The sequence below is a fragment of the Herpailurus yagouaroundi genome, unplaced genomic scaffold, assembly GCF_014898765.1.
Source record: "Herpailurus yagouaroundi ecotype Mexico unplaced genomic scaffold, PumYag 199, whole genome shotgun sequence".
NCBI classification, from domain to species: domain Eukaryota; kingdom Metazoa; phylum Chordata; class Mammalia; order Carnivora; family Felidae; genus Herpailurus; species Herpailurus yagouaroundi.
The window spans coordinates 4,647,621-4,674,014 of NW_024412430.1; the positions used below are offsets into that span (position 1 = coordinate 4,647,621).

The 26,394-nt window shown below is 41.7% G+C and overlaps 1 protein-coding gene across 8 annotated transcripts in view; it reads left to right on the top strand.

Annotated features, from left to right (window-relative positions):
• The window catches only part of PRUNE2 (prune homolog 2 with BCH domain), a 274,947-nt gene that overhangs the window by 65,417 nt on the left and 183,136 nt on the right, over positions 1–26,394 (top strand). For all 8 annotated transcript variants that reach the window (XM_040449313.1, XM_040449305.1, XM_040449310.1 and 5 more), the window contains exons 3-6: positions 1,779–1,981; positions 5,184–5,347; positions 22,047–22,199; positions 24,522–24,616. In XM_040449313.1, the coding sequence (XP_040305247.1) occupies positions 1,779–1,981; positions 5,184–5,347; positions 22,047–22,199; positions 24,522–24,616 (615 nt within the window). The remainder of the gene's footprint in view (positions 1–1,778; positions 1,982–5,183; positions 5,348–22,046; positions 22,200–24,521; positions 24,617–26,394) is intronic.

Consider the following 26,394-nt stretch of genomic DNA (forward strand, 5'->3'; position numbering starts at 1 on the left):
CTATTGTTGAGAGTGCTGCTATAAACATTGGGGTACAAGTGCCCCTATGCATCAGCACTCCTGGATCCCTTGGGCAAATTCCTAGCAGTGCTATTGCTGGGTCATAGGGTAGATCTATTTTTAATTTTTTGAGGTACCTCCACACTGTTTCCCAGAGCGGCTGCACCAGTTTGCATTCCCACCAACAGTGCAAGGGGGTTCCCATTTCTCCACATCCTCGCCAGCATCTATAGTCTCCTGATTTGTTCATTTTAGCCACTCTGACTGGCGTGAGGTGGTATCTCAGTGTGGTTTTGATTTGGCTATACATAAATTTCTAATGATTATTGCCCAACTGTGATTCAGGATTAGCCTGACAGTTAAAAGAAAAAGCACTTTGTTGGAATGGCTTTGTGCTTTATATACTATAGCAATGGGTGGTTCATTTATTTCACTCAACAAACAAGTATGAAATGCCTACTATGTGCCAGATTGTTTTATGCACTAGGAAACATGACTGAATAAAAAAGACAAAAATCACTGCCTTGTTAATGCCAGGAAAGGAGATAGATGACAAAGATATTAAAATTGTGTAATAAGCACTATGCTTTGACAGAGCTGGTGATGATGTGAGAACAAAGGCCATTTACTTTATGCAAAAATTCAGTGTTACCAAACCCCACCTTCTCTCAGGGCATTTGGGGTTTATTGCTGTGCACTCATAGTAATTTTTCAAAGAACCTTTATTTTTTAAAAATTCCTATAGAAAAGTATGTGAATCTAAAATTCTCCAACTCCTACCGTCTCCTGTTTCCCCTTCTTACCAGTTTTTTAAAACATTTTTTTAACTTTATTTATTTATTTGGAGAGAGAGAGCACACGCACATGAGCACAGGTAGGGGAGGGCCAGAGAGAGAGGGAGACAGAGAATCCCAAGCAGACTCCGTGCTGTCAGCATGGAGCCTGACGTGGGGCTCGAACCCACGAACTGCGAGATCGTGACCTGAGCCGAAATCAAGAGTTGGGTGGTTAACCGAGTGAGCCAACCAGGCACCCCCACCCAACAATGTTTTAATAACAAGTTTGTTAATATGTGATTTTTTTTTCTAATATAAGAAATGAACAGAGATCTCAATCTGGTAGCATGTAGGCCAAATCTGGCTCATAAATGAGTTTTTGTTAACCTCCATAGTGTTTTTAATTTAGAAAAATTAATTGTAACAAACATCGTAGATAACAGCCTCAAATCTAGATTTTCAGCTTTTCTTGAGTAATTGAAAGATTCTTATCCTGAAAAAACCCGAAATTTTTGCATGTAAACCATTGGCTGGAGCTCAATGGCAGGCATCCCATGTACATGGGACGTACATGCCTTTCTGTATCAACACAGTCCTCATCCGCCCTGCAGTGATCATTCTGATTTTCTGCTAATTCCATAAAGACCTATGCATTTGTTTCCCCTGAAAAGGAGAACATGTGTGTGTGTGTGTGTGTGTGTGCACGCGCATATATATATTTTTAATCGTGGAGATGTTGAAATGAGACATAAGATATTTAAAATAAGGCACGAGAGGTTTCATGGAGAGTAACGAGTGTTTAAAAAATATTAGGAGCCATTTGCCTGTAGATACTGCTCTACTAGTTGGGTTCGGGAAGAATCGATTTTGAATGTCATCCGGGTTAGTGAGGCCAAAAGACTTTTGTTCGCTTTACGATTACCCTCGGGCGTGTAAACAACGGAGTTGTGCTCTCTCTCCTCTCGCTGTTGTCACTGATTCAGCCAACTTTCTTCTCGGTAGGTCAGTCCACCTGGAGTTCTCTGTTTGCCAGTGCTGAACATACCAAGAACTGAATTCAATTACTTCACTGAGACGAGGTTTATTTTAGAAGAGCTGAACATCTCTGAATCGTTCCACATATTCCGAGATGAAATTAATCTGCATCAGCTAAATGACGAAGGGAAGTTATCTATAACGCTCGTTGGCAGCAATGTGCTGGCGAGGTAAGGCTCTGGAGGTAAGGCCTTTAACCAAGGCCCTTATGGGAAAAGTACCACCTCATTCAGGACTTTTGTGGCTTAGGGAGATGCATTAAAGGCAGAGGACATCGGAAGAAAAAGAATATTTTTTCTTCTCTTACGGCAAACTTTGGGCCATGCCAGCTCTCTGTTTTGGCCTTTGCATTTCAAGTATGACATCTCTGAGTGGAAAGTTCTTGGAGAATTGACCAAAATTATAATTTTGAACAATCTGAAACAGTTTATTGTAGCAACACAACAGTCCTATGTACTGATGCTGTAAATGTGTAATGAAAACTGAAATTACATGCTACCTAAAACCGAAAGGTTCTCAAGAAAGACATCTCAGTGGTGGAGTGAAAACTTGTAGAGAACAGCTATGAAAGTCATTTGATCATTGGCTCTTTCATTCATGCCATTTTATACTATAAGAGCGGGATGGATTTTTGAAAGTCCGTGCAGTTCAAACTTGTTATTTTATGGACAAGAAATCTGAGACCCACTGTTGCAAATGACTCGTCCAGGGTACCACATGAAGTTAGTAGAAGAGTTTGGATTCAATGTGGGTCTTCTGCCTCCTTCAGTACGTACTTAGGAGTTGCTAACTAGTGCAAGAATCTCAAGGTACGTAAAGAGGAATGAGACAAATTGTCTACCTTCAAGGACTTTCCAACCCAGCACAAAAATGCCCTTTTATTTAAATCTTAAAAAAATTTTTTTAATCTGTATTTATTTTTGAGAGAGAGAGAGACAGAGCACGAGCAGGGGAGGGGCAGAGAGACAGGGAGACACAGAACGTGAAGCAGGCTCTAGGCTCCGAGCTGTCAGCACAGAGCCTGATACGGGGCTCAAACCCACAAATCATGGGATCATGACCGGGACCAAAGTTGGAGGCTTAACCGACTGAGCCACCCACACACCCATAAAAATTTTTTAAATGTTTTATTCAATTTTTGAGGTGGGGGGAGAGAGACAGAGACAGAGAGTGAGTGGGGGAGGGGCAGAGAGAGAGGGAGACACAGAATCCGAAGCAGGCTCCAGGCTGTCAGCCCCACGTCGGGCTCAAACTCAGGGACCGCGAGGTCATGACCTGAGCCGAAGTCGGACGCTTAACCGACTGAGCCACCCAGGCGCCCCCAAAGATGCCCTTTTGATAAGCTCTGTAGTGCTATTGAATGAAGTGTCACTAGTAAATACCTCAGTGGTTTGAGACAGTAGTTTTTTTTGCACACTTTGCCAATTTGCTGATGGTTTAGGACCATAACCAGTGGATATTGATGTTAGTGTGCATGAAATAAGAACTTGTACTAATATCTAATTTTTTATTTAACTCTTTTTTTTAAAAATTTTTTTTTAACGTTTATTTATTTTTGAGACAGAGAGAGACAGAGTGTGAACGGGGGAGGGGCAGAGAGAGAGGGAGACACAGAATCGGAAGCAGGCTCCAGGCTCTGAGCCATCAGCCCAGAGCCTGACGCGGGGCTCGAACTCACGGACCGCGAGATCGTGACCCGGGCTGAAGTCGGACCCTTAACTGACTGAGCCACCCAGGCGCCCCTATTTAACTCTTTTTAGGAAGCATGTTTAGGTACGAGTACATTGACCTGCCTGTCACGCAGTTCATTCAGCTCTAAAGAGTTTTGAAAACAGTCTGCTCGCATGGGGCTGTTTTTATCCCCATGCCGTTTGAAACACAAATTCTTTTGCCTATTTATTAATCAGTTGTTGGCTGAGAGTTACTGGGAGGTTATCTGACTGACTTCAATGATCAGTGTTCGGGATGATCACCTCCTTGACTCCATTTATGTGCTCGCTTTTACAAACCAATTCATGTGAATAAATAGGGATGAAGGCAGGGCAAGAAGCTAAAGAAATCTTGGGAAGTCAGAATCTTTGGAAGAGTTTTGTTCTCAGTTAAAACTGAAAAACTGCTAAACTGCTGGTTTGGGGACTGACACTGTGAACTTGAGCTTCAGGACTATTTATGAAACAGAATGCTTTCCAAAATTGAGATCTTTATTTCCTTCATTCCCACTCATTTGTTTCTGGCAGACGGAAAGACCAACGTCAGCCTTATTCACCTCTTTCTTTCTTCCTTTGATAAAGCCAACTCATCTCACATGTGATGAATGACAGTGGTGGGGGGGGGGGTCGCCTGGGTGGCTCAGTCAGTTAAGCGTCCCACTTCGGCTCAGGTCATGATCTCATGGTTCTTGAGTTCGAGCCCTGTGTCGGGCACTGTGCTGACAGCTCAGAGCCTGGTGCCTGCTTTGGGTTCTGTGTCTCCCTCTCTCTCTGCCCCTACCCCACTCGCACTCTGTCTCTCTCCAAAATAAATAAACACTAAAAATTAATTTTAAAAAATTAAAAAAAAAAAAGGATGATGGTGGAAGTAAATAAGCCCGTGGTCATTTGTCTCCAGCACTGTGACCAGATATGCAAGCTCTGAAACCACATCAGGGTTCAAACACAAGCTACTCTGCTTATAAGCTTTGTGACCTTGGACAAAATTCTTAACCACTTTGTGCCTCTGTTTCCCCATTTTTAACTTTTTAAAATTTGTATTTATTTATTCATTTTAGAGGGAGAGAGAGCGCACATGCCAGGGAGAGAGGCAGAGGGAGAGAGAGAGAGAATCTTAGACAGGATAGATGCTCAGCATGGAGCCTGACGTGGGGCTTGATCCCACGACCTTGGCATCGTTACCTGAGCCGAAATCAGGAGTTGGATGCTCAACCGACTGACGCACCCATGCGCCCCTGTTTCCTCATGTTAAAAATGAGGGTTTCACTAGAACCCATTTCATAGGGTCATCGTGTAGTAGAAGACTTGGTGACATTCCTTCTGGCCTGATAATAGTGTCTGGCCTGCAGCGGAAGCTCAGTAAATGGCAGCCATTATTATTACTATTACTACTACTATTATTATTTATTATTATTTTTCAACAGCAAAACAAGAGACAGAAGTGCTACGACGTGAGGGGCTGCGACTAAGCCTTTCGGGGCGGGGCGGGGGTGGGTAATTAGGTAATATGGAAAGTGAAGCATAGGCTAAGGGTCATGTGAGCTTCCTCACGTGGAAGCCGTTGAGAGGAAGTCTTTTGTGTGAGAGTAGAGATTAAATACTTCCAGAAAGTAAGACGATGTGCCATATCCCTTTCCTTTCCTCTCCGCCATTTGCTTTACAGCGAGGACCAAACTTTAGAATCAGCGGTTGTCAAAGTCATTAATCCGGTGGAGCAGAGCGATGGCGGCCTTGAGTTCCGAGAGTCTTCCTCTTCCCTTGTGGTGAAAGAGATTCTCCGGGAGGCTCCTGAGCTCATCACCGAGCAGCTGGCTCATCTCCTCAGAGGTGAGAGATGGCTCTTTCTATTAAATACTGGAGGGCTTAATGGAGTGTTTCTCGACTTGCTCATGCAGAATGAGTGTGATCCATTCTTGGCTTAACAACCCCTTTAAAGACCGCGGGAAGCTTCATCAGGGAAGCGGGGAGTAAAGAGTTTGTTAAAGAGTAGCATTACACTGAATATTAACAATGTGCGTTTAAAAATAGGCATGAAGGGTCTTTGCTGTTTCACTATTCACCGGAACTGCCTCACCTCTGTTGGGGAGCCAGGATGGCTCCTCTGGCCGTCCAGAGCTTCCAGAGGCGGTTCTGGTCCCACAGCAGTGTGACTCAGGCCAGAATCCACTCCTCACATCGAAATATCTCCTAGTACTGATAGAAGCTTGGTTTGCAGAACACTGCTTGGATGACAAAATAAACACGTTTGAATTTGGTGATTTTGTGTCAGGACTTTTACAGTCACTTTTACCACCTCATTGACATTGTAATATTTTCCGTCTTAACTTCGCCTCCTTTAAACACTGTGTTCCCAGCACACCATAGTCAATGACCTTTTTTAATCTTTCTTTTTTAAAAAAAAAGTTTTTTAATGTTTTTATTTATTTTTGAAGGAGAGAGAGAGAGAGAGACTGAGCATGAGTGGGGGAGGGGCAGAGAGAGGGGGAGACACAGAATCCGAAGCAGGCTCCAGGCTCTGAGCTGTCAGCACAGAGCCCGACGCGGGGCTCGAACCCACGAACTGTGAGACTGAGCCGAAGCCGGACGCTCAACTGACTGAGCCACCCAGGCGCCCCTACCTTTTTTAATCTTTCGTTTCCACTCATGGAGCCTGACACTTCCAAAAAGTGCTTTCTAACCTGGAAATTGTTAGTTGACTTTGGTGGCCCAAAATTACCACAAAAATTCATCATTGTCTACGTAGGACAGCTTTGGGTGTTGTATAAAGCTTTTTTTTTTTTTTCTTTCAATAATCCATCTTGAACATGGTAGACATAGATTTTTCTCAGAATTAACACAAGAAAGTGAAAAACAGTGATTAACAGACTGAAAGAATTTTTTAAAAAGGAAGGAGAAGACCAAGAAAATGTTGATGCCACTGTTTTTTTTTTTTTTTTAATTTTTTAAGTTTATTTATTTATTTTGAAAGAGAGAGAGAATCCCAAGCAGACTCTGCACTAACAGTGTGGAGGCCGATGCGGGGCTTGAACTCACAAACCATGAGATCATGACCTGAGCCGAAATCAAGAGTCAGATGCTTACCACTTGTTATCCACCCAGACGCCCCTGAAGCTAGTCTTTTGAGGACACTTTCCTTCTCTTCCTCTGTCTCTTCCACAATGTGGAGAGGAAAATGTCCAAGTTTTGTGACCCCTATAAATATTTCACAACTGGGGCGCCTGGGTGGCGCAGTCGGTTGAGCTTCCGACTTCAGCCAGGTCACGATCTCGCGGTCCGTGAGTTCAAGCCCCGCGTCGGGCTCTGGGCTGATGGCTCACAGCCTAGAGCCTGTTTCCGATTCTGTGTCTCCCTCTCTCTCTGCCCCTCCCCGTTCATGCTCTGTCTCTCTCTGTCCCAAAAATAAACAAACGTTGAAAAAAAAAATTTTTAAATATTTCACAACTAATGGCCCCAGTAAACCTGTTTTAAATATTTTTCTGACAATGGACATCTGTAAAAATGCTCTGTGGGAAACCGTGCCCCCAACTAAACCAAGTCACTATGATCATTTATCTCTGTGACAGAGCAGAAGGAAAATAAAGGTAATTGGGATCCCAGCCACGAGGGAAGTTGTTTAGCAGTGCAAATGATCAAACACGAGAGAGTATTTTGTTTCAATTTCTTGCAAACTAAGAAGCTTGGTTTATTGTTTAAAAAATACGTGTGTTATTTAGCCGGAACGAAAGGCAGTTGGTCCACAAATTGCTCATCATCTTGCTTTTCTGTTAATAGTAAAATCAGATCAAACTGTGATACTCTGATACATTGGCACAGAGGTATGATTTTGTTGTTGACGTTGATAATAATGATGCTATGGAGATTCAGGGAATTAGAAGGGATGCAGACCCCTTTTATGAGTTATGTTGGTCTTAGTTGGCAGAGCTATCAAGAATTAGAGGTATGGTAAAGGACCTTGGTTTTTCTTCTCATTGGAGGTCTTCCATAAGGTTGGCCTTGAAGTGGCCTTAGGAAGTTGGCAGAATAGGGACATCACTTCCTTGCTGCCTGGACACTGGGATGTAAGAGGAGGAAGTGCCTCTATGTGCAAAGACTGCAATGCAATGTGTCATGAGAGAGTCCAGAGTCCCTACGCCTGGAAGGTGGCTTCATGCTGTGGAAAGAAGGCTCTGGAGACCTTTGGCCAACGTGTGCATGTGGACGTGGACGTACACAGGTGGAGGGGTGGTGGAATATCAGTCTTTAGTAGGCGTCAGAAGGGAATCGAGTCAAATTTTGTTACATTCACTCAACTCAAAGTTCGATTTCATGGTCTTCTGATCATGCAGTAACACCAAACCCAATGGGAGGTTTTTGACGTGTCTATAGATAATGTTAGCATTCCTTATTTTCGTAACATGGATAGTTCTCTTTCCAAAAGGTTGTCTCTATACACAGCTGTTATTTTATATTTTGGGGTGCTCAAAATAACCATTAACTTGACACACATTTCTAGAATGTATTTATGCGTTCTTCTACGTCTTGAAGGAACATAAAACTTCTATGCTCACCTTGCCATCAAGAATTTTGAAAACCGTTTCCAGATGTCGTGAGACTAAATATTTATGGCTGAGACTTGGAAGAGTCTTTAAAAATATCCTAATTGGACCTCTTTGGAGGATATATTATTATAAACTTTATACTAGCCCCCCCCCTTAATTTAGCATGAAAAAAATACTTAGTCAATTTGATTATTCTTTGCCTTTCATTCCTGTGGTCATATCCTAGAACACACCGTGCTGAGGCACCGTGGTGCGCCGTAAATGGGTTTCAGTTGAGTCAGGATATTGATCTCCTCATCCTTGGAGAGGACCCTCAGTATGCCTCTTAGCCCACTAGGCTGAAGAAAACATGGTAATTTTCAGAGTGTTCCTTAACGTGCAAGAGGTCGGGCCTACTCTTCCTTAGCCTTGCTCGGTAAACTCCTTCTCTTCTGCTCAACCTTGAAATATGGCAGCGCCCTCGAACTTCATCCTGGGACATTTTTTCTGTATATTATCCTTTTTTCTAAAGCTTCTCATGAAGTTCCCGTTAGTTAACATCCAGCGTAATATTAGTTTCAGGTGTACAACATTGTGATTCGTCGCTTCCATTCGTCACCCGGTGCTCGTTACAACAGGTGCACTGCTTAATCCCCATCACCTTTTCCACCCATTGCCCACCCCTCCCCTCAGGCAACCGTCAGTTTGTTCTCTAGAGTTAGGAGTCTGTTTCTTGTCTATACACTATCCTTGAGTGACCTCATTTCGTTCTGCGATTTTAGATCTCTCTTTAACATTCCAGGTTCATCTCCGGTGCCCGTGTGACAGCTTCGCATGCATGTCTCACTAGCACCACCACCTTGACACGGCTGTGATGGACCCCGTCACCTCCCTGTACCTCCAAGCCTGCTTTTATCCCGGCTTCGCCGTGTCAGTAAAAGGCCCCGCCGACCCACCACCCGTTACTCAAGCCACAGGCGAGGCGTTATATTTGATTCTTTCCTTTACCCTTCCTCCCACATTGATCCATTAGCCAGTCCTGCTGACTCTCTGTCTGCAGCATAGCCTGAATCCATCCACTTTCCCACCATCGCTGCTAGTAATGCAGTTGGAACTGCAATTCTGCCTCTCCTCCACTAATGCAATGGCCGCCTGAGTGTTGCCCTCTTTCCTCCATGAAATCCATGGTCTACGAAGCAGTCAGAGCTGCCTTTGGCAAGTGTGAACCGGTCACATCAATCTCCTGAAAGTCAAAATCCATCGCAGTCAAAACCCAATCACCATCCCCAAGCCCCGCAGTCTGCAACTTGACATCTCCCCTGCCTCCTCTGATATCCTCTCGTGCGTTTCAACCTTTCTTTTCCCGTCGTGTGTTCCAGGGACAGGGGCTTTTTCAGATACGCCAAACTCTTTCCACTCTTGAGGATCTATGCAAGCTGTGCCTTCCTTCTGGAACGCTTTATTTCTGTCTGTCTCCTAATCTTTCTGTCTATCACGGCTTTCTTCCTCCCTTTTGCTCCCTCGCTCTGGAATGCAAGCTTCATGAGAAAGGAGACCTAATGTGTTTTGTTCACTGCTCGCCTGATGTGTCTCTGCCGCCTGGAATAGTGTCTGCCACGTAGCGGAGCCTCAGGAAGTACTGTCGTAAGAGGCATTGTGCACCATTGTGTATATACTTTCTGCTTTTTTAACGTTTATTTTGAGAGAGAGAGATGTGGGCGGTGGGGGGAGGGAGAGAGAATCCCAAGCAGGCCCCCCGCCGTCAGCGTGGAGCCCGATGCGGGGCTCGATTCCATGAACCGTGAGATGGTGACCTGAGCTGAAATCAAGAGTCAGCCATTTAGCCGATGGAGTCTCCCAGGCATCCCTGTAACTTTCCTTTTTTATGAATGTGTTGATTTAGGTAGTTCTGTGAAAGAGTAACATCCATTTCGTTCCAGCCCATCCCTCCAACATTCTTAACACCCAGAATTTGGACATTGTCCTTTCCAGTAATGAACCCTCTTCTTATTTTTATTTAGTTTTTAGAAATCCTGGTAGAACTTATTCTGTTCTTTGCAAGCCTTTGTTTTTATTCATCTTTTCTTCGTCTACATATATATATATGTATATAATTATATATATAATTTTAATCCTTTTGTGGAGTATACTGTATATACAGAAAGGAAGACAAAACATAAATATAAAAAGCTCAGAGTATTATCACAAAAGGAACATCCTTTTAACAATTACCCAGGTAAAGAAATTGAATAAAGAGACCTCTTTGTGCTCCTTTCCATCACTCCTCAGTCCCTCCTTAAAGGTAACCGGCATTCTCATTTTTATGACCCACGCTTCCTCGCTTTCCTGTGTAGTTTTACTCCCTCCGGATGTACCCATAACACCACGGATTGGTTTTGCCTGCTTTGCATATTATATAAATGTAATCATATAGCATATACTCTCATACTTGTTATTAGATCTTTACATTTATATCAAATGTACTATTTGCAGAAGTCGGTCATCTGTCATTTTTCCGTTTATTACTCAGGTCCTTCCTTCTCCCATAGAATATTTGAAGTTGTTTACAAAAATGCACACGCATATAATAAAACAAGGAAAAAAGAGTCCAGAAAAACAAAACAACATATTGAGAAAGGAATAAAAATTGTAAAAATTGTATTCAGTCCAAAACTTGGTGTATGAGTTTCTTGGAGCCAATGATAAAATCGAAATCAAATTCACTGTAATTATATCGTTACTAAAACAAATACATATGCCAGTTCCTCATCTAAAAAAAATCTGAGAATTTTTTCCGTACATCAGTTTTCCGGAAAATACCCCTAATAATGTCATCGACATCCTCAGTCATATGAAGTAACGGTTTACACAGGAACTGGGTGCCGTGTGTCTGATAGTTTCAACTCTCCAATTGGTATATTGGTGTTGTTTTAATCAACTTCACCATTAAGACTAGCAACCTTATTTTCCATTCTAAATTTCTTTAGTCTACAGGTTGCTCTTTTTCTCTAAATACAAGAAGTATTTAAATTCAATCATATTGGACTGTTTTATAGTCTTATACTTACTGCTGTAGAAATACATATATATTGGGGCGCCTGGGTGGCGCAGTCGGTTAAGCGTCCGACTTCAGCCAGGTCACGATCTCGCGGTCCGTGAGTTCGAGCCCCGCGTCGGGCTCTGGGCTGATGGCTCAGAGCCTGGAGCCTGTTTCCGATTCTGTGTCAACCTCTCTCTCTGCCCCTCCCCCGTTCATGCTCTGTCTCTCTCTGTCCCAAAAATAAATAAAAAACGTTGAAAAAAAAATTTTGAAATACATATATTTATATTAAATATATTAATTATTATTAAATACTAAATATAATTAATTATACATTAATCATAGAATCGTATAATTCTATCTTAATTTAATATAAATATAAAATGTTATTAAATATATTGATTATAAAGATATTAATTAGATATTTATATATATGTATCACAGTGTTTACCTTGTGGGAGAACATTGTATTAGAATATTGAGGTAGAACCTGGTTATAACGGATGTTGTTAAAAGATCATTTATATACCAATTAGAAGCAGGTATCCTGTTGCCTAGGTAGAAATAACCTGCTGTGCTTCTTTAACAATGTACCCTCCGGGCCCTGGCGGGACAGTTATGGATAAATGTCAACAGGTGACTCACTCACGGCCAGTGTGTGTTCGGATGTTGATTTAATGAAGTTGACATAATTTGCATTTCCTTAAATTACTACTTCTTACAAAAGCTAGGTCTTGCTGTGCTCTTTTAAGAAGACATACCTCAAACTTAGAGATTTCAAGATACAGATCATTAGTATCACTTTTATCTGGAAAGACACAGATTTACTTCCATAGATTACTTTGCAATTATTTGTGTAAGAAGTTATTTGTCTACGAAGAGAATGTGCTTGTTTGGATGGGATCCTAAATGACCCTGGCTTTTGGAAGTGAGATTTTACTCGTCTCCCCCACCCCACCTGTTTCTTCTGTTGTGGTTCTTTATTTTATTTTATTTTTTTCTCCCCTTCTGCCTTTCCTTGTCGGCTCTTTCTGCTCTTCCTTTCTTTCCCTTCCTATTCTCTGCTTCTATGACCTTTTTGGTATCGTTTTCAAACAAGCTGCAATCTGCATCTTTCTAAAAGTCACTGGATGCAGTCAGAGTGGCCTAAAGTTGGTGCTGGGCTATGCCCTGAGTGTTTGCCAAAAACAAATGCTTATGGACCTTCCAGAATCCTCAGTCCGTGTTCTTTAATTTCCCCAGAGGTGTGCACCGGAGGAGTATTGCCAAATGTAAGCTGCATTAAATTGCTGAATCATCGCATTGGGGATTTGTGTGCGTGTGTATTTGTGTGTGTGTGCACACGCGCGTGTGTGCGTGCGTGTGTGTTTCTGGGAACCAGCTGGCAATGATAAGACTGCAGCCACTGATTACCAGTCAGGTTTCCATTAAGACCACGCTTCCCCCCACCGAAAGGCCTGTCACATTTATTTGTATAAGACCTTGACAGAGCCTCACTACGTATAGCAAACCAAATGATGGCAATTGTTCATCGCGTAGGACGCAGAAAAGCTATGTCCTAGGTTTTCAAGAAAACGCAGTCTCTCCTTTCTATTGGCAAGGCCATTTGAACTTCAATAAAGAATAGTTGCTTGCTATTTTAGTAGCCTGGATTAACAGCTTCAAAAAAGATCCTTTTAAGGAGGTCAGATGGGAAAGGAACAGAGCCAGATTTTTTCTTTTCTTTCTTTTTTTTTTTTCCTCTCCTGCCCAAAGAGGGAATCATGTCTCCCGGTGAATCATCTGTCTCCCAAAATGGTTACAGAGTCCAAAGGGAATTTCATCCATCCTGTTTTGCTCAGGAAGAGGGAAGATCTGTGCGGTGGGTACAGGAAAGAAATTACTTTTTTTTTTTTTTTTTGCTAGATATAAAACCAGAACGATTCCTCAACCTCCAAGTTCTTATGCCATGCCGAGATAAGCCTCGTTCTTAAATTCACGTGTTTTAAATCGATAGGATTATTAAGCACTAGAATCATAGGCTTCTTTTTTTATTATCCCTTTTCAGGCAAAACTGCGAACGAAGTTGTATTTTCTGTTTTTTTTTCTCCTTTCTTCTTCCCCCTGCCCCTGTTATTCATTCCTTAATTTTTTTGTTTCAGTATAAAAAAGAATCAATCCCAAGTGAAACAAGGAAAGGGGTTTGAATCCCTTCTTTTCTGCTAAGAATTTATCACGCAGAATATGCCTTTACTGTGGTGAATGTTTTCCCCAAACCACTTCTGACTTCATTAGATCATGTTTAATATTAATGGACTGCGATTGCTTTTGGCAAAAGGTCCTTCGCTTTGCCATTCTTTTGAACAAAGCACATTGTGGTTGATTTTTTTCTAAGGGAATGAAATGTTTGTTATAATTTTATTATAATTGCTTTCTTTGTCGCTTCTTGTTAAACCCCCCTGGCCTGTGTGTGAATAGCTGTGACACTGTTGGGTACGTGTGTATGGGTTTAAATATTTTTTTTTTTTTTTTTTTTAGTTCTGTAGAATTTGCTGGAAGTTAAATCAAGTCTTACTCCAAAAACAGGTTTGATTTTGCCACGAGGTGCCTTTGGCTGCTTATATGGCCTGACATTGATAAGCATATACGTAAATGGGTCTTTAATGTGAAATAGAAAAATTTGCTATCGGTGAATCCCTTGAATAAAGCTGGGCCATAACCATTCCTTTGCAGTAAAAACAACTCGGAGTTGTTGGTGAGAAAGATTTTGAGTTATTTTTTTCCCTCCTACATTAGTATGTCGTATTTTGCATTTTCATGTCAGATTCATAAATCAATGTTGGAAGTCTCTTTCATTGACTTATTCTGTAGGACTTTGTTTAGGGCAATGCTACTTTCTGAATACTGCTTTCTATGTATGTATTTTAAAATTAAGATCCCCAAATCAAAAAAAAAAAAAAAAAAAAGATGATTCTTAGTTCGACTGTGAGACAGGCGCGTTTTTGTGAAATTTATTCTTAAGGATCTTACATTTTGATGCTATTACAGTTTTTTTTTTAATTTTAAATCCAATTCTCTACTTGTGATGGTTTATAGAAATACAGGAGATTTTGTGTTATTAAAGTGGTACCAAGTGCCCTTGCTAAGTTTACTTACAATGTCAAGCTCATTTGTAGGTTCTTTTGAGTTTTTTATATACACAAACATATCATCTGTGAGGAAAGACAGTTTTTAGATCTGCATTTCCTTTCCTTATACCTTTTACTTGTTTTGCTTGTCTCATTGCTCTGGCCACGGTGCAGTGATGGATAGAAATAGCAGGTGTCTCATTCCTGATTTGAGGTGGAAGGCTTTCAGTATTTCACAGTTAAATACAAGGTTTACTTTTTTGATTTGCTTCTTATAAATGTCCTTCATCAAATTAAGGCATTTGTGTTCCATTCCCACTTGGCTGAGATTTTATAAAATGATTAAATCCTGGATTTTAGATAGTTTTACTACTTGACATCTCCTGAGATGGTCAGATGGTATTCTCTTCTGTTAATATGCTGAACTATATCGGTTGATCTTTGAATGTTAATTTGTCCTTTAATTCCTAGGAAATCCCTACCTGGTGACTACATAATAACATCTAATATATTGCTAATTTGGTTTGGGACTAGTTTAAAAAGTTTTTTGTTTGGTTTGGGTTTTTTTTTTTGCTATGCTTATTTAAGAGACTTGCCTTTAATTCTGCTTTCTTGTGATGTCCCTGTTGGATACCGGTATTGAGATTATGCTAGGTTCTGAAAGAAAATAAATTGGGAAGTGTTCGCTCTTTCTATTCTTTGGAAGAGTTTGTATAAAATTAGTGTATCTCTTAGAAGTTCGGAACAATGGATAGTAAGTGTAATGGATTCATTAAAAAAAAATTTTTTTTATTAAGTAAACTCTACTCCCAATATGGGCACTTGAACTCACAACCCTGAAATGGAGAGTCACACGCTCCACCGACTGAGCTAGCCAGGTGCCCTGAAATGGGACTCATTTTTATGCAGATACAAAACCATCTAGATTTTAAATTTCTTTCCTGCCAGGTTTCACAAGTTGAGGGTTTTTTTTTTTTCAGAAGTATTCAGAAGTATTATTCAGAAGCACTTATTCAGGAGTATTTTCGGACGAATTTTATAATCTATTACAGTTTGTTCTTATCTCTTAGTATTAGGAGAATCTGTAGTATGTTACTGTCTCATTCCTCATTTTGGTAAATTATGCCCTTCTCTCGCTCTTCTCTTTTTTCTCTTAAACAATTAAAAAACTATATTTTTATGCAAATTGCAAAATTTATATTACATATTATATAACTGTTATATTGTATTTATATATAAATACACTTATATTTTTATTATATCCTTCCTTTGACATGTTTTTGTGAAATTCGCTGTTTTTTTTTTAACATCTGATGCTTTTTATTTTTTATTTTTTATTTTTTTTTAATTTTAATGTTTATTTATTTTGACACAGAGAGAGAGAGAGAGAGAGAGAGCGCGAGCATGAGTGGGGGAGGGGCAGAGAGAGAGGGAGACACAGAATCCGAAGCAGGCTGCAGGCTCTGAGCTGTCAGCACAGAGCCCCACACGGGGCTCGAACTCACAGACTATGAGATCATGACCGGAGCCAAAGTCAGACGCTCAACTGACTGAGCCACCCAGGCGCCCCAACATCTGATGCTTTTTAAAAAAAAATTTTTTTAAGTTAGAGAGAGAGAGAGAGAGAGAGAGAGAGAAAGAATCCCAAGCAAACTCAGTGCTATCAGTGTGGAGCCCATTTTGAGGATCGAACTCACAAACTATGAGATCATGACCTGAGCCAAAACCAGGAGTCTAGTGCTTAACCAACTGAGTCACCCAGGCACCCCTAACATCTGATGCTTTTAAAGGTTTTTTTCCTCAGAGCATAGCTTCGGTTACATCCCACACACTTAAATGTCATATTTTCATTGTCATTCAATTAAAATATGTTACAATATGTTGTGATTTCTTCTTTTACGATGAGTTATTTAGAAATGCATTGTTTAGGGCGCCTGGGTTGCTCAGTCAGTTAAGCGTCAACTTTGACCCAGGTCATGATCTCATGGCTCATGAGTTCCAGCCCCACGTCCGGCTCTGTGCTGACAGCTCAGAGCCTGGAGCCTGCTTTGGATTCTGTGTGTCCCTCTCTCTCTGCCCCTCCCCTGCTTGCACGTTCTCTCTTTCAAAAATAAAATAAACTTAAAAAAAAAAAAAAGAAGTGTGTTGTTTAATTTTCTAATATTTGGGAATTTTCTAGTTTTATCCTATTACTGATTTTCAGACTGTTATGGTGGCCATAGATGGTAACTCTGTGGTTGCAATTTTTTGAAATTTGTTAAGACTTGAGGCACCTGGGTGGCTTGATCAGTTAGGTGGCCGACTTCAGCTCAGGTCATGATTTCACAGTTCATGAGTCCAAGCCTCGCGTTGGGCTCTGTGTTGACAGCTCAGAGCCTGGAGCCCGCTTTGGATTCTGTGTCCCCCTCTTTCTCCACCCTTCCTCCCCACCTCCCCACCCTGTCTCTCAAAAATAAACATTAAAAAAATAAAAAAAGACTTGATTTATGCCTCAACAGATGGTCAGTTTGGGTTAACGTCTTATTTGTGCTAAACAAGAACGTCTAGTCCACCATTGTTGATGACAGTGTTTAATACCCACCAGTTTGGTCAACTTTGCTACTCCTGTTGCTCAAATATTCTACATCTTTACAGACTTTTTTCCCTACTGGTTCTTAGGGAACTTTAGTCTACTTTGTCCCCAATTAATATATCATACAATTGTTCCATCTTTTCTACTTTTTTACTTTCAGTCTTTCCACATATCTCAACATATTTCACCATATCTCAGGTGTGCTTTTACAAAGTCAGCCACTTAACTGACCAAGCCACTCGGGCACCCCAAGGCATAAGTCAAAACAGGATATTGCTATTATGGCTTTTAAAATTCAGTTTGATAATTTTGTCTTTAAAAAAAATATATTTATTTTTGAGAGAGAGAGAGACAGAGTGTGAGAGGTGTGAGAGGTGGAGGGGCAGAGGGAAAGGGAGACAGAACCCGAAGCAGGCTCCGGGCTCCAAGCTTCGAGCTGTCAGCACAGAGCCCGACGCGGGGCTCGAACTCACCAACCGTGAGATCATGACCCGAGCTGAAGTTGGACGCTCAACTGACTGAGCCACCCGGGTGCCCCTTTGCTGTTTGTTTTCAACTTGTCTCACATTTCTTCCGTTTCCTTATTTCTTTACTCCTATTATATTAAAGCATTTTTGCTATTACATTTCCCCCCATTGGTTTGTGAGATATCAGTTATTTAAGAAAGCTATTTTAGTGGTTACATACGTGTTATCACATACAATTCTAATTTCATATAAATTGATATTTTGATCACTTTCCTGACAATCCAAGAACCGTAGAGCGATTTACCTCTACTTGGTCCCTTCTGCAATTTGTTGCCACTGGAATGTATTTTAATCACGCATAAATTTAAAACTCCATAAGATATTGCAATTGTTTTATGCCATGAACATTGATTTATTCTTATCCACGTATGCTCATTCTCCAGTGCGCCTCTTTTCTTCCTTCATTTCTTTGCTTCCACATATAATGGTTTTCTTCTGCTCCGACTTGCTTTCAGTGTGGGTTTTCTCTTGGCAGACCATTTCAGTTTATTTTTCTGGAAACGTCTTTATTTTGCCTTCATTTTTTCATGTGTTCACTCAGTACAGAAATTTAGATTGGCAATTATTTTCTATCCGTACTTTGCAGACAATTCCATTGTCTTCTGACTTTCGTCATTTTGGAGGAGGTCAGCTCTCCCTTTTATTGTTGTACCTTTGACAGTCATGTTGTCTTTTTCTGATTGATTTCAAATTTCTATTCTCTGTAATTTTTAGCAGTTTTAGTGTCATATGGCTAGAGGTCTTTTTCTTTGTGTTTATCCTGATTTGGGTTCATAGTTGAACACAAATACCGTGGAGTAATATCTTTCATTAATTTTGAAAGGTGATTGGCTGTTGCCTTTTTAAATATAATCTTAGTCCCGTTTTTCTCTCCTCCAAGGGAAACTTCCATTGCATGTATGTCAGGCCTTTTCTCCATGTTCCCTGGGTCTCTTATGCTCATCTGTAGATTTTTCATCCCTTTAGTCTCTCCATACTTCAGCATGGAGATTTTCTTCTGACTTAGTTTCCAATTTACTAATCTTCTCAGTGGATCTCATCTGTCATTGAACATATTTTTTGAGTTCTTTTTAGACGTTTTTTTTTTAAACTTTTTATTTTACTTATTTAGTTTTTAAATGCTTATTTTCTTTTGAGGGCGAGAGACCGAGCATGAACAGGGGAGGGGTAGAGAGAGAGAGAGACACACCCACCCAGAATCAGAAGCAGGCTCCAGGCTCTGAGCTGTCAGCACAGAGCCTAATGCAGGGCTCGATCACACCAACTGCAAGATTGTGACCTGAGCTGAAGTCGGACGCTCAACTGAATGAGCCACCCAGGCGCCCCTTTATTTTATTTTTTGAGAGAGAGAGACAGAGCACAAGCAGGGGAGGGTCAGAGAAAGACACACCCACAAAATCCGAAGCAGGCTCCAGGCTCTGAGCTGTCAGCACAGAGCCCGACGCGGGGCCGGAACCCACGAACTGTGAGATCAAGACCTGAGCCAAAGTCAGACACTCAACCAACTGAGCCACCCAGGCATGCCTGTTTTTTTTTTTTTTTTTTTTTGAGTTCTTACATTCAATGATTAAACTTGCAGTTTAAAAATTTCTTTTGCATATTTTATTTATAGGTTCTAATTCTCTACTGTAGTTCTCCAGCTCCTTTTTAAAAATTCCCTCTAGTTCTGTTTCCATTCCTTCTCTCATGAGTTTTTTCCCCCCCTGAACTTTTCAGTCATTTGATCATATATATATTTTTTAATGCCTGGTAATTTGTCACTGACTGCTGAACAGCATACATGAAAGACGTAGAGATGATGAAGCGATGGATGATGAGATTTGTTTGCTCCAGAGAGGACAGGCTTCTGGCACCAGAGGTAGCTAGAAGAATGTCAGAGAAACTTCATCTATTTTGTGTTTGACCTGACTCAAGTCAGGACTTGCGTCGTCTTGAGGACTAATCTACTCTTGCCTCATCCTTTGGCCGTGGTAGACGTCAGCAGACTTTATCGGCGTAAAGTCAAGCAGTAAATATTTTAGGCTTTGCAAGCCTACAGTCTCTGTTGCAACTACTCACACCATCATTATAGCACAAAAACATCCATGAGCAACGTTAATAAGTGTGGCTGTATTCCACCAAAACTTTATTGAGAAAATCTGGTGGTGGACCAGACTCACCCTGCAGATCATTTTTCTCCAACCTCTTTCCCAGGGTATGGCTCTCCAGGGGCCTCCTCTCAAAACCTGGGTTATTTAACCCGAGACTCCTTCTCTGCAGAGAGCCCTAAACCTCAATTTTTGCCTCCCTATCCCTGTGAAACTATTGTTAGGTCTGTGAATCTTCTTCTCTCACTAGCTACAACTTCTAAATTAACAAATACCCAGAGAGGACGAACAACACCAAGCGTGGGCGTCACCCCTTCGCGCTTTCCTTCTCTCCAGGATCTTCACTTTTAAGATGGTCACCTGGGTAACTGCCTGATGTCATCACGGGTTTTTTAAAATATATTTTAGTGTAATTTTTTTTTTTTTTTGGTCTTTTATCTAGCTTTTCTCCTTGTTCTTGGTACAAGTAGTTTATCAGAGCCAGAAGCAGATGAGGGTCTTTTTTGAAATTCACACTCACCGTTGCCTCAACAAAGAGTGGAAAAGCCACCTTTATGTTTTGGATTCTGTGCCAGAAATTGTCAGACTGAAGAATCCAGCTGGCTGCTCCCCACCTTTAAATGATAATTTATCTTGAATCCGTCCACTTCTCTGCCTGTGGACTGCTTCTTCCTTGATTCTCATCTAAAACAGCCTTCTAATTCTCCTGGTATGCTTTGTCTGATTCATTCTCTGCTTGGTAGCTAGAGGGATTCTTTTTTTAACGTGTATTTATTTATTTTTGAGTGAGAGAGAAAGGGGGGGGGATGGGTGAGGGGCAGAGAGAGAGAGAGGGAGAGAGAATCCCAAGCAGGCTTCTCACTGTAAGTGCAGTGTCCAACACGGGGCTCAGTCCCACCACCCGTGAGATCACTATCTGAGCTGAAATCAAGAGTTGGATGCTTAACCGACTGAGCCACCCAGGTGCCCCTGACATTTACGTTTTGTAAGAATCCCTCCAGAGCCTCTCCCACCTCAGTGCCTTTGCACATGGTCTACGTGACCATAATCTTCTTACTTTTCCTTTACATTAAGTTATCCGTCAAGTCTCAGCCAAGGTTAACTCTCTCTACAAAGCTTTTTGTGACTCCTAGATTCTGGTCTAGATCTAGACTACTGTGTATTCCTCAGTGATATTCCTCATCCCTCTAATGATCGAATTGTATGTGTTTACTTATTTGTAGCCCCTAAACGACTATGAGCTTCAAGGGGTATGAATGTCTGTATCTCAGTCTTGAATCATTGCATCTAGCATTGTGCCCTGCCCATAGCAAGTGCTTCTTTGTTGAAGGAATGAATGAATGAATGAATGAATGAATGAAATGCTTTAAATATATTTGGCATATTTACTGTTATTATGATATTTGCATTCACTGATTCTCAATATAACTTTGCAAGCTGGGAAAGCAGTATTATTTCTGTTTTGTTTTGCTTTTTGTTTTTTTAATTTTTTTTTTCAACATTTATTTATTTTTGGGACAGAGAGAGACAGAGCATGAACGGGGGAGGGGCAGAGAGAGAGGGAGACACAGAATCGGAAACAGGCTCCAGGCTCTGAGCCATCAGCCCAGAGCCCGATGCGGGGCTCGAACTCACGGACCGCGAGATCGTGACCTGAGCTGAAGTCGGACGCTTAACCGACTGCGCCACCCAGGCGCCCCTATTTCTGTTTTAAAATGGGCAAGTGGTGGGGCACCTGGCTGGCTCAGTGGAACAGGTGGCTCTTGATCTCAGGGTCATGAGTTCGAGCCCCATGTTGGGAGAGATGGTGACACCTTGATTAATCAACAGGTGTGGAGACTTAGAGAGAGTTTCGTCATTCATCATAAGTAAAACTTTTCTTTCCCCCGTGGCTCCATGTTAGCCCGGATCAAGATACAGGGGAAGGGGATGTGACAAGTGACAAATCCTCCTTTTCATGGTGAGATGGTGCACAGAAAATTCCAGGAGTTTGTCAGAGGAAGGTCATTCCTGTTGGCAAATTACTGTGTAATGGAGGCCTGTAATTTACCCCCAGCTTGTGAATTCTTATAAATGGATAACAGTAACTTCGAAGAAGTGTGTGGTTCCTGGGAGATTGAGAATGGGCTCCAGATTCACCACCTTGTCCGATTCCTTTCCTGCTGACAGACTATGCAGTCCTTGAGTTGTTAAAAGGAAGAAGTTCATATGTGAACCCTGTAATGTGTAATGTGATGAGTGGAAGCAGTCTCCTCTGTGGTCTCTTAAAGGGAATATTAAAGGGAAATAGTAAATAATATTAGTATTTTAAAAGAGTTTGCCCTTAAATTCCATTCTGAAATGATAAAAACATGTATATCATTTTTGTAGGTTTGTGTGGGTGGGAAAAGCTATCCATTTTGTTCCTTTACCCATAAACTCTGTCCTACGAAGTGTGCAGTAGGATGTTACATTTGCAGAGATGAATACCTGGCGATCAGAGAGGCGGGGCAGACAGTATCTGAAGCGTTTTCTAACACCTGCCTCTTGAAAGCTACTCCACGGAGGCCTCTGGTCCAGACAAGAAACTGAAAGTGGAAGTATGGATAGACAGACAAGCCAGAAAACATGGATTTTCCTGGCTCCCATCCTGGCTTGGCTGGAAAGTGAAAGGCCATTTTCATTCATGTCTTTTAGGTAGCATCCTTTTCAAGTGGATGACCATGGAATCCGAGAAGATCTCAGAGAAGCAGGAAGAAATTCTCTCTATCCTGGAAGAAAAATTTCCCAGCTTGCCTCCGAGAGAGGACATCATCAACGTCCTGCAGGAGACCCAATTCAGCGCTCAGGGTGAGTGACTCTGTCCCCCGGCTCTCTGTCATAGCGCCTGAGTAGGGATGGTTTCTGGGGTGGCACGTTGCCAGCGCCTTTGTTTTCTTCCCTACTGTCCGTGCTTGTGGAAGATTGTCAGGCACATGATGTTGACTCGCCTGGAAGCAGGCAGCCCGTACCACACACTCACCTCTGGGGCCTTTGCGTCTGCATGTATGGGTAATTCACGGGTCTAACGTGCACCCCGGATGCCTCATTACATGAAATCCCTGTGCCGAGAAGGTTCTATTCTGAGCAATGTGGCAGGAGCAATGTCAAGTACAACGGGATTTCATAAATCAATTAATTTTAGAAAGAAAAAGAAAGAGCGAAGACAGCTAAGCAGATAAAATTATTCTCTAAATCGAAGCTTTATCAAGACAGTGGATTTCCTGGCTCAGTTGTTTCATCGTCATGAGAGACAAATATAATTCACGGATGCTGGAATAACTTGGCACGGATTATATGAGTCTTCATGACAATCCTGACAGGTATTACCCCCAGTTTCCAGATGTGAACACTGAGGCACAGAAGGGCGGCTTTGCTTTCTGGTCATCACGCACACAGCTGGCGAGTGACCAGGCCAGCCCCAGACAAAGCTTTCTCCCTCAGTTTGGAATCCCCCGGGGACAGAGCCAGAGGCAAAGCAGTTTATTTTGCAGAGGAACCCAAGAAGCACTGAGAGGGGACGGAGGGGTTCATGGGGCAGGTTAGCTCTGTGGGAAGCCATAACGTCACCCCGCGGTGGGGAGCCCGGGGAAAGAGAGAGGAATTGCACCTCAGTGTTATCCCATGTGTGTTAGATCCCAAGTGTGTTAGAACTTGCTCATCCAAGCTCCAGGGGCCAGTTGTTAAAACTCAGAAGTTTTGTGAATTGGATTATGTTGGGTTGGCAGCTGGAAATCAGCCCTGGTGGGAGTATTGCCACCACAGGGATGAACAAACGCTACAGATCAAGCTTCGCTGTTGGTTGGTAAATATTTACCAGCATGCCACTGGACTGTTGGGGGCTGCTCAGGCCCGGGGGCTGTTAATCCCCCCCAGAGCGGGCTTTCGTGGTTGGGCGTCATGCCGGGGCACACGGCCACGGAAGGTGTGAGGACGTGTGGGCGGGGCCCCGGCGCATTTGCTCCCAATGTACACGCGTGCGTGTAGGTGTAAGTGTGGCCACACGATGGGGTGAGTTTATGTCATTCACTTTCAAGACTAGACCAAGATTTTAATGTCACAACATATTCTATAACTCATTTTATGCTGCCGTATGATAGATTGTGGCCTGTTAGTCTTCAAGTCAAAGGAAAATATTTCATACCCATCTGTTTCCCCACACTGCTGTGATTGGTAGAGAGTTGTAATTTTTTTTAATTTTTTTACATTTATTTATTTTTCAGAGAGAGGGAGAGAGAGACAGAGCACAAGTGGGGGAGGGGCAGAGAGAGAGGGAGACACAGAATCCGAAGCAGGCTCCAGGCTCTGAGCTGTCAGCACAGAGCCGCATGCAGGGCTCGAACCCATGAACCGCGAGATCATGACTTGAGCTGAAGTCGGACGCTTAACCAACTGAGCCACCCAGGTGCCCCGATGAAGTGCACTTTGAATTAAATTACAATAGAAAGTATGAAGGCCCAACTGAATCCATCCTGAAAGCAAATTTTGATCTTGCGATGTATTCCTTAGCTAGCTTGCATGATTATGTTAGGTTTTTGTCATTGGCTCACTCCTCCCCATTCCATTCTCTGCCCTGGTCTGCTGTGGGCCTCTAGAGGCTGACCTCTGAGTGTTTAATCCTCTGCCTTCTGGTTAGTGAAAAGCGTTAGTAACACATGGGATGTGAGGATCCAAGGAAGGAGAATAAAGAGGCTGTACTATTTCTCCCTTGCGTCCTTACTGATTTGCCGCTAAGTTTTTGACGGCCCCTCTCCTGTACTTTCAGGTCTGTTTCTTCCCTTGTCCCTTTGCCAGTGTCTGGATGCCTCACCATCTTTTATTCATTTTCTTGGCCCCACCCATACTTCTGTATGTGTCCTACCATTAAAAACTCTGTGTGTGTGTGTGTGTGTGTGTGTGTGTGTGTGTGTGTGTGTGATGAGGGGTGAATTCTATTTCTTGCTAGGAACCTAACTGGTGCAAATACTGTCTCTGATGTGATTTTTGCTTTAATGTGTGTGTTCGTTATGGGTAAAAGAGATCTTATTGGGAGAATACATTGAAATTAACAGGGTGAATTCTTTACATAGTCCCTTGATAGTACCCAAAACAGTTCCCCAAGTGTAAATAATGTTTTTCCCCTCTCATCTGTAGGTTTAAGTATTGAACAGACAATGCTGAAGGACATAAAAGAACTGTCCGATGGAGAAATAAAAGTGGCCATCAGTACCGTGAACATGACCCTCGAGGTAAGGGTGGGAATGTTTATTTTGGGGGGGTGGCAATGACAAATTTTACAAAAGATTATTCTACAGCATAAGTCAGTGTTGGTCTTTTGCTTTGAATGCTTTGTTGTGATATATTTGACTAGGAATGCAGGTTATTATTTTGGATGGAAACACTGTGCTAAGTCAATGAAAAATGCCAAACATGGATTCCCAGGATCAGTGCTATTTCATTCATCTGAGTACAACAAAACCTACAACGCAAATACTCAAGTTTGTATGTGTGCGTATGTATAGTCCGCTTAATAGCGGCGATTGTATGTGGGATCAGATTCACTTCCACTCGTTCTGTGCACCAGCCCACATTGTCCATCGAACTTTTGTAGGAAAACAGGTTGTCCTTTGGCCCTTGTAAGCTATTTGGATGCGTGTCATTTTTGGTAATCAATGGTGACAGCTCAAGTATTCATAAGACGCTCCTTCCAATCTGTTAAATGAATGACTCAGAGTGAATATTACTTTTGCCTTTGTGTGTTTCCTTGGTAAATTATCTTTTGTCGACTTTGGGGGTTTTCAATGACTTGTATGTTCATCTTAATTAACCTAACTAACGGGGATGATATTTTACAGAAGCACATTTGTGCCATGCAGAAGTCTGCATATTTCTTTACTGTTACGTCGCCTTGATCGAGGCACTCAGCTCTCAAGTTTATGGCGACAAAAAGTGCTGTATAGCACTTCATATTTTTGTTTTTAGAATTGTGTGTTGCCATGCTTTTTCTTTTTCCTTATGGTGTTGATGACGATATCGACGTGTGTATTTCTAGTGACCAGCAGGTACGCAAGAGGTATCCATACCTCAGAAAAACCAAGAGCAAACCAGGTGCTTTTTTTCTGTAATTTCTGTGGAAAGTTTATTCCCAGTGGATTGACATCATAATTCAGATGTCAATCTGAATAGATCCATATGAGTACCAGGAGGCAGACTGTTGTCACTGGAGATAATCACATTTGGTGGTTATACAGCGCCTCATGGTTTATAGAGCACGTTCTCATTGTATGTAGTTCGTAGGTTGACTCAATTATTTCTATGGACTTTCATATTGATAAATGCTCCATATAATTAGATGTGGATGTGACTCAATACAAGAAACACATGCAATTTGGGATGTAGTAACTAGATAATCACCTTCAATTAGAAATCTGCTTTGTGTATAGAAATCCAAGGAAAACGTGGATCTTGCAAGGGTCAGTAGCTCAGAGAATCATTTCTCCTAGTTCAAGCCTTAGGGTTTTCTTTCCCCTCCTCCCTCCCCTGTCTCCCTTCATTTAATGGCATCTTATTAGGTTTTAAGTGCCTTGTTTGGAATTCCTTTCTGAATTAACATACAGCATCTTGTAATTGCTTAGGGAACTGTCTGTAGTTAGCAAATTATTTTAAGGCTATTATTATAGACTTACCATAGCTTTCACGTACCTTTAGTTATATTATAGGGGTATAGAAATGGCTTTGTCAGATATGTTAAACTGTAAATGTTGGTCGAGCTGAATAAGTGATAAAATGATCATCTACATGTTTACAGTAATTTACGTAGAGGTCCAGTAATTAATCAGGCAGTTAAGTATATCTCTGGAAACACTGTATGATCTTCTGGGAGGAGGAAGGACATTTGTATATGTAAAGAAGGGTACACAGATTAAACTCCCATCAGCTGAATGAGAGCTTTTCACTTGTGCATAATGGGGATAGTAAAGATGACTGAGAAATGGGAAAGCATCTCCTTAGTAACTTCCTATGATTT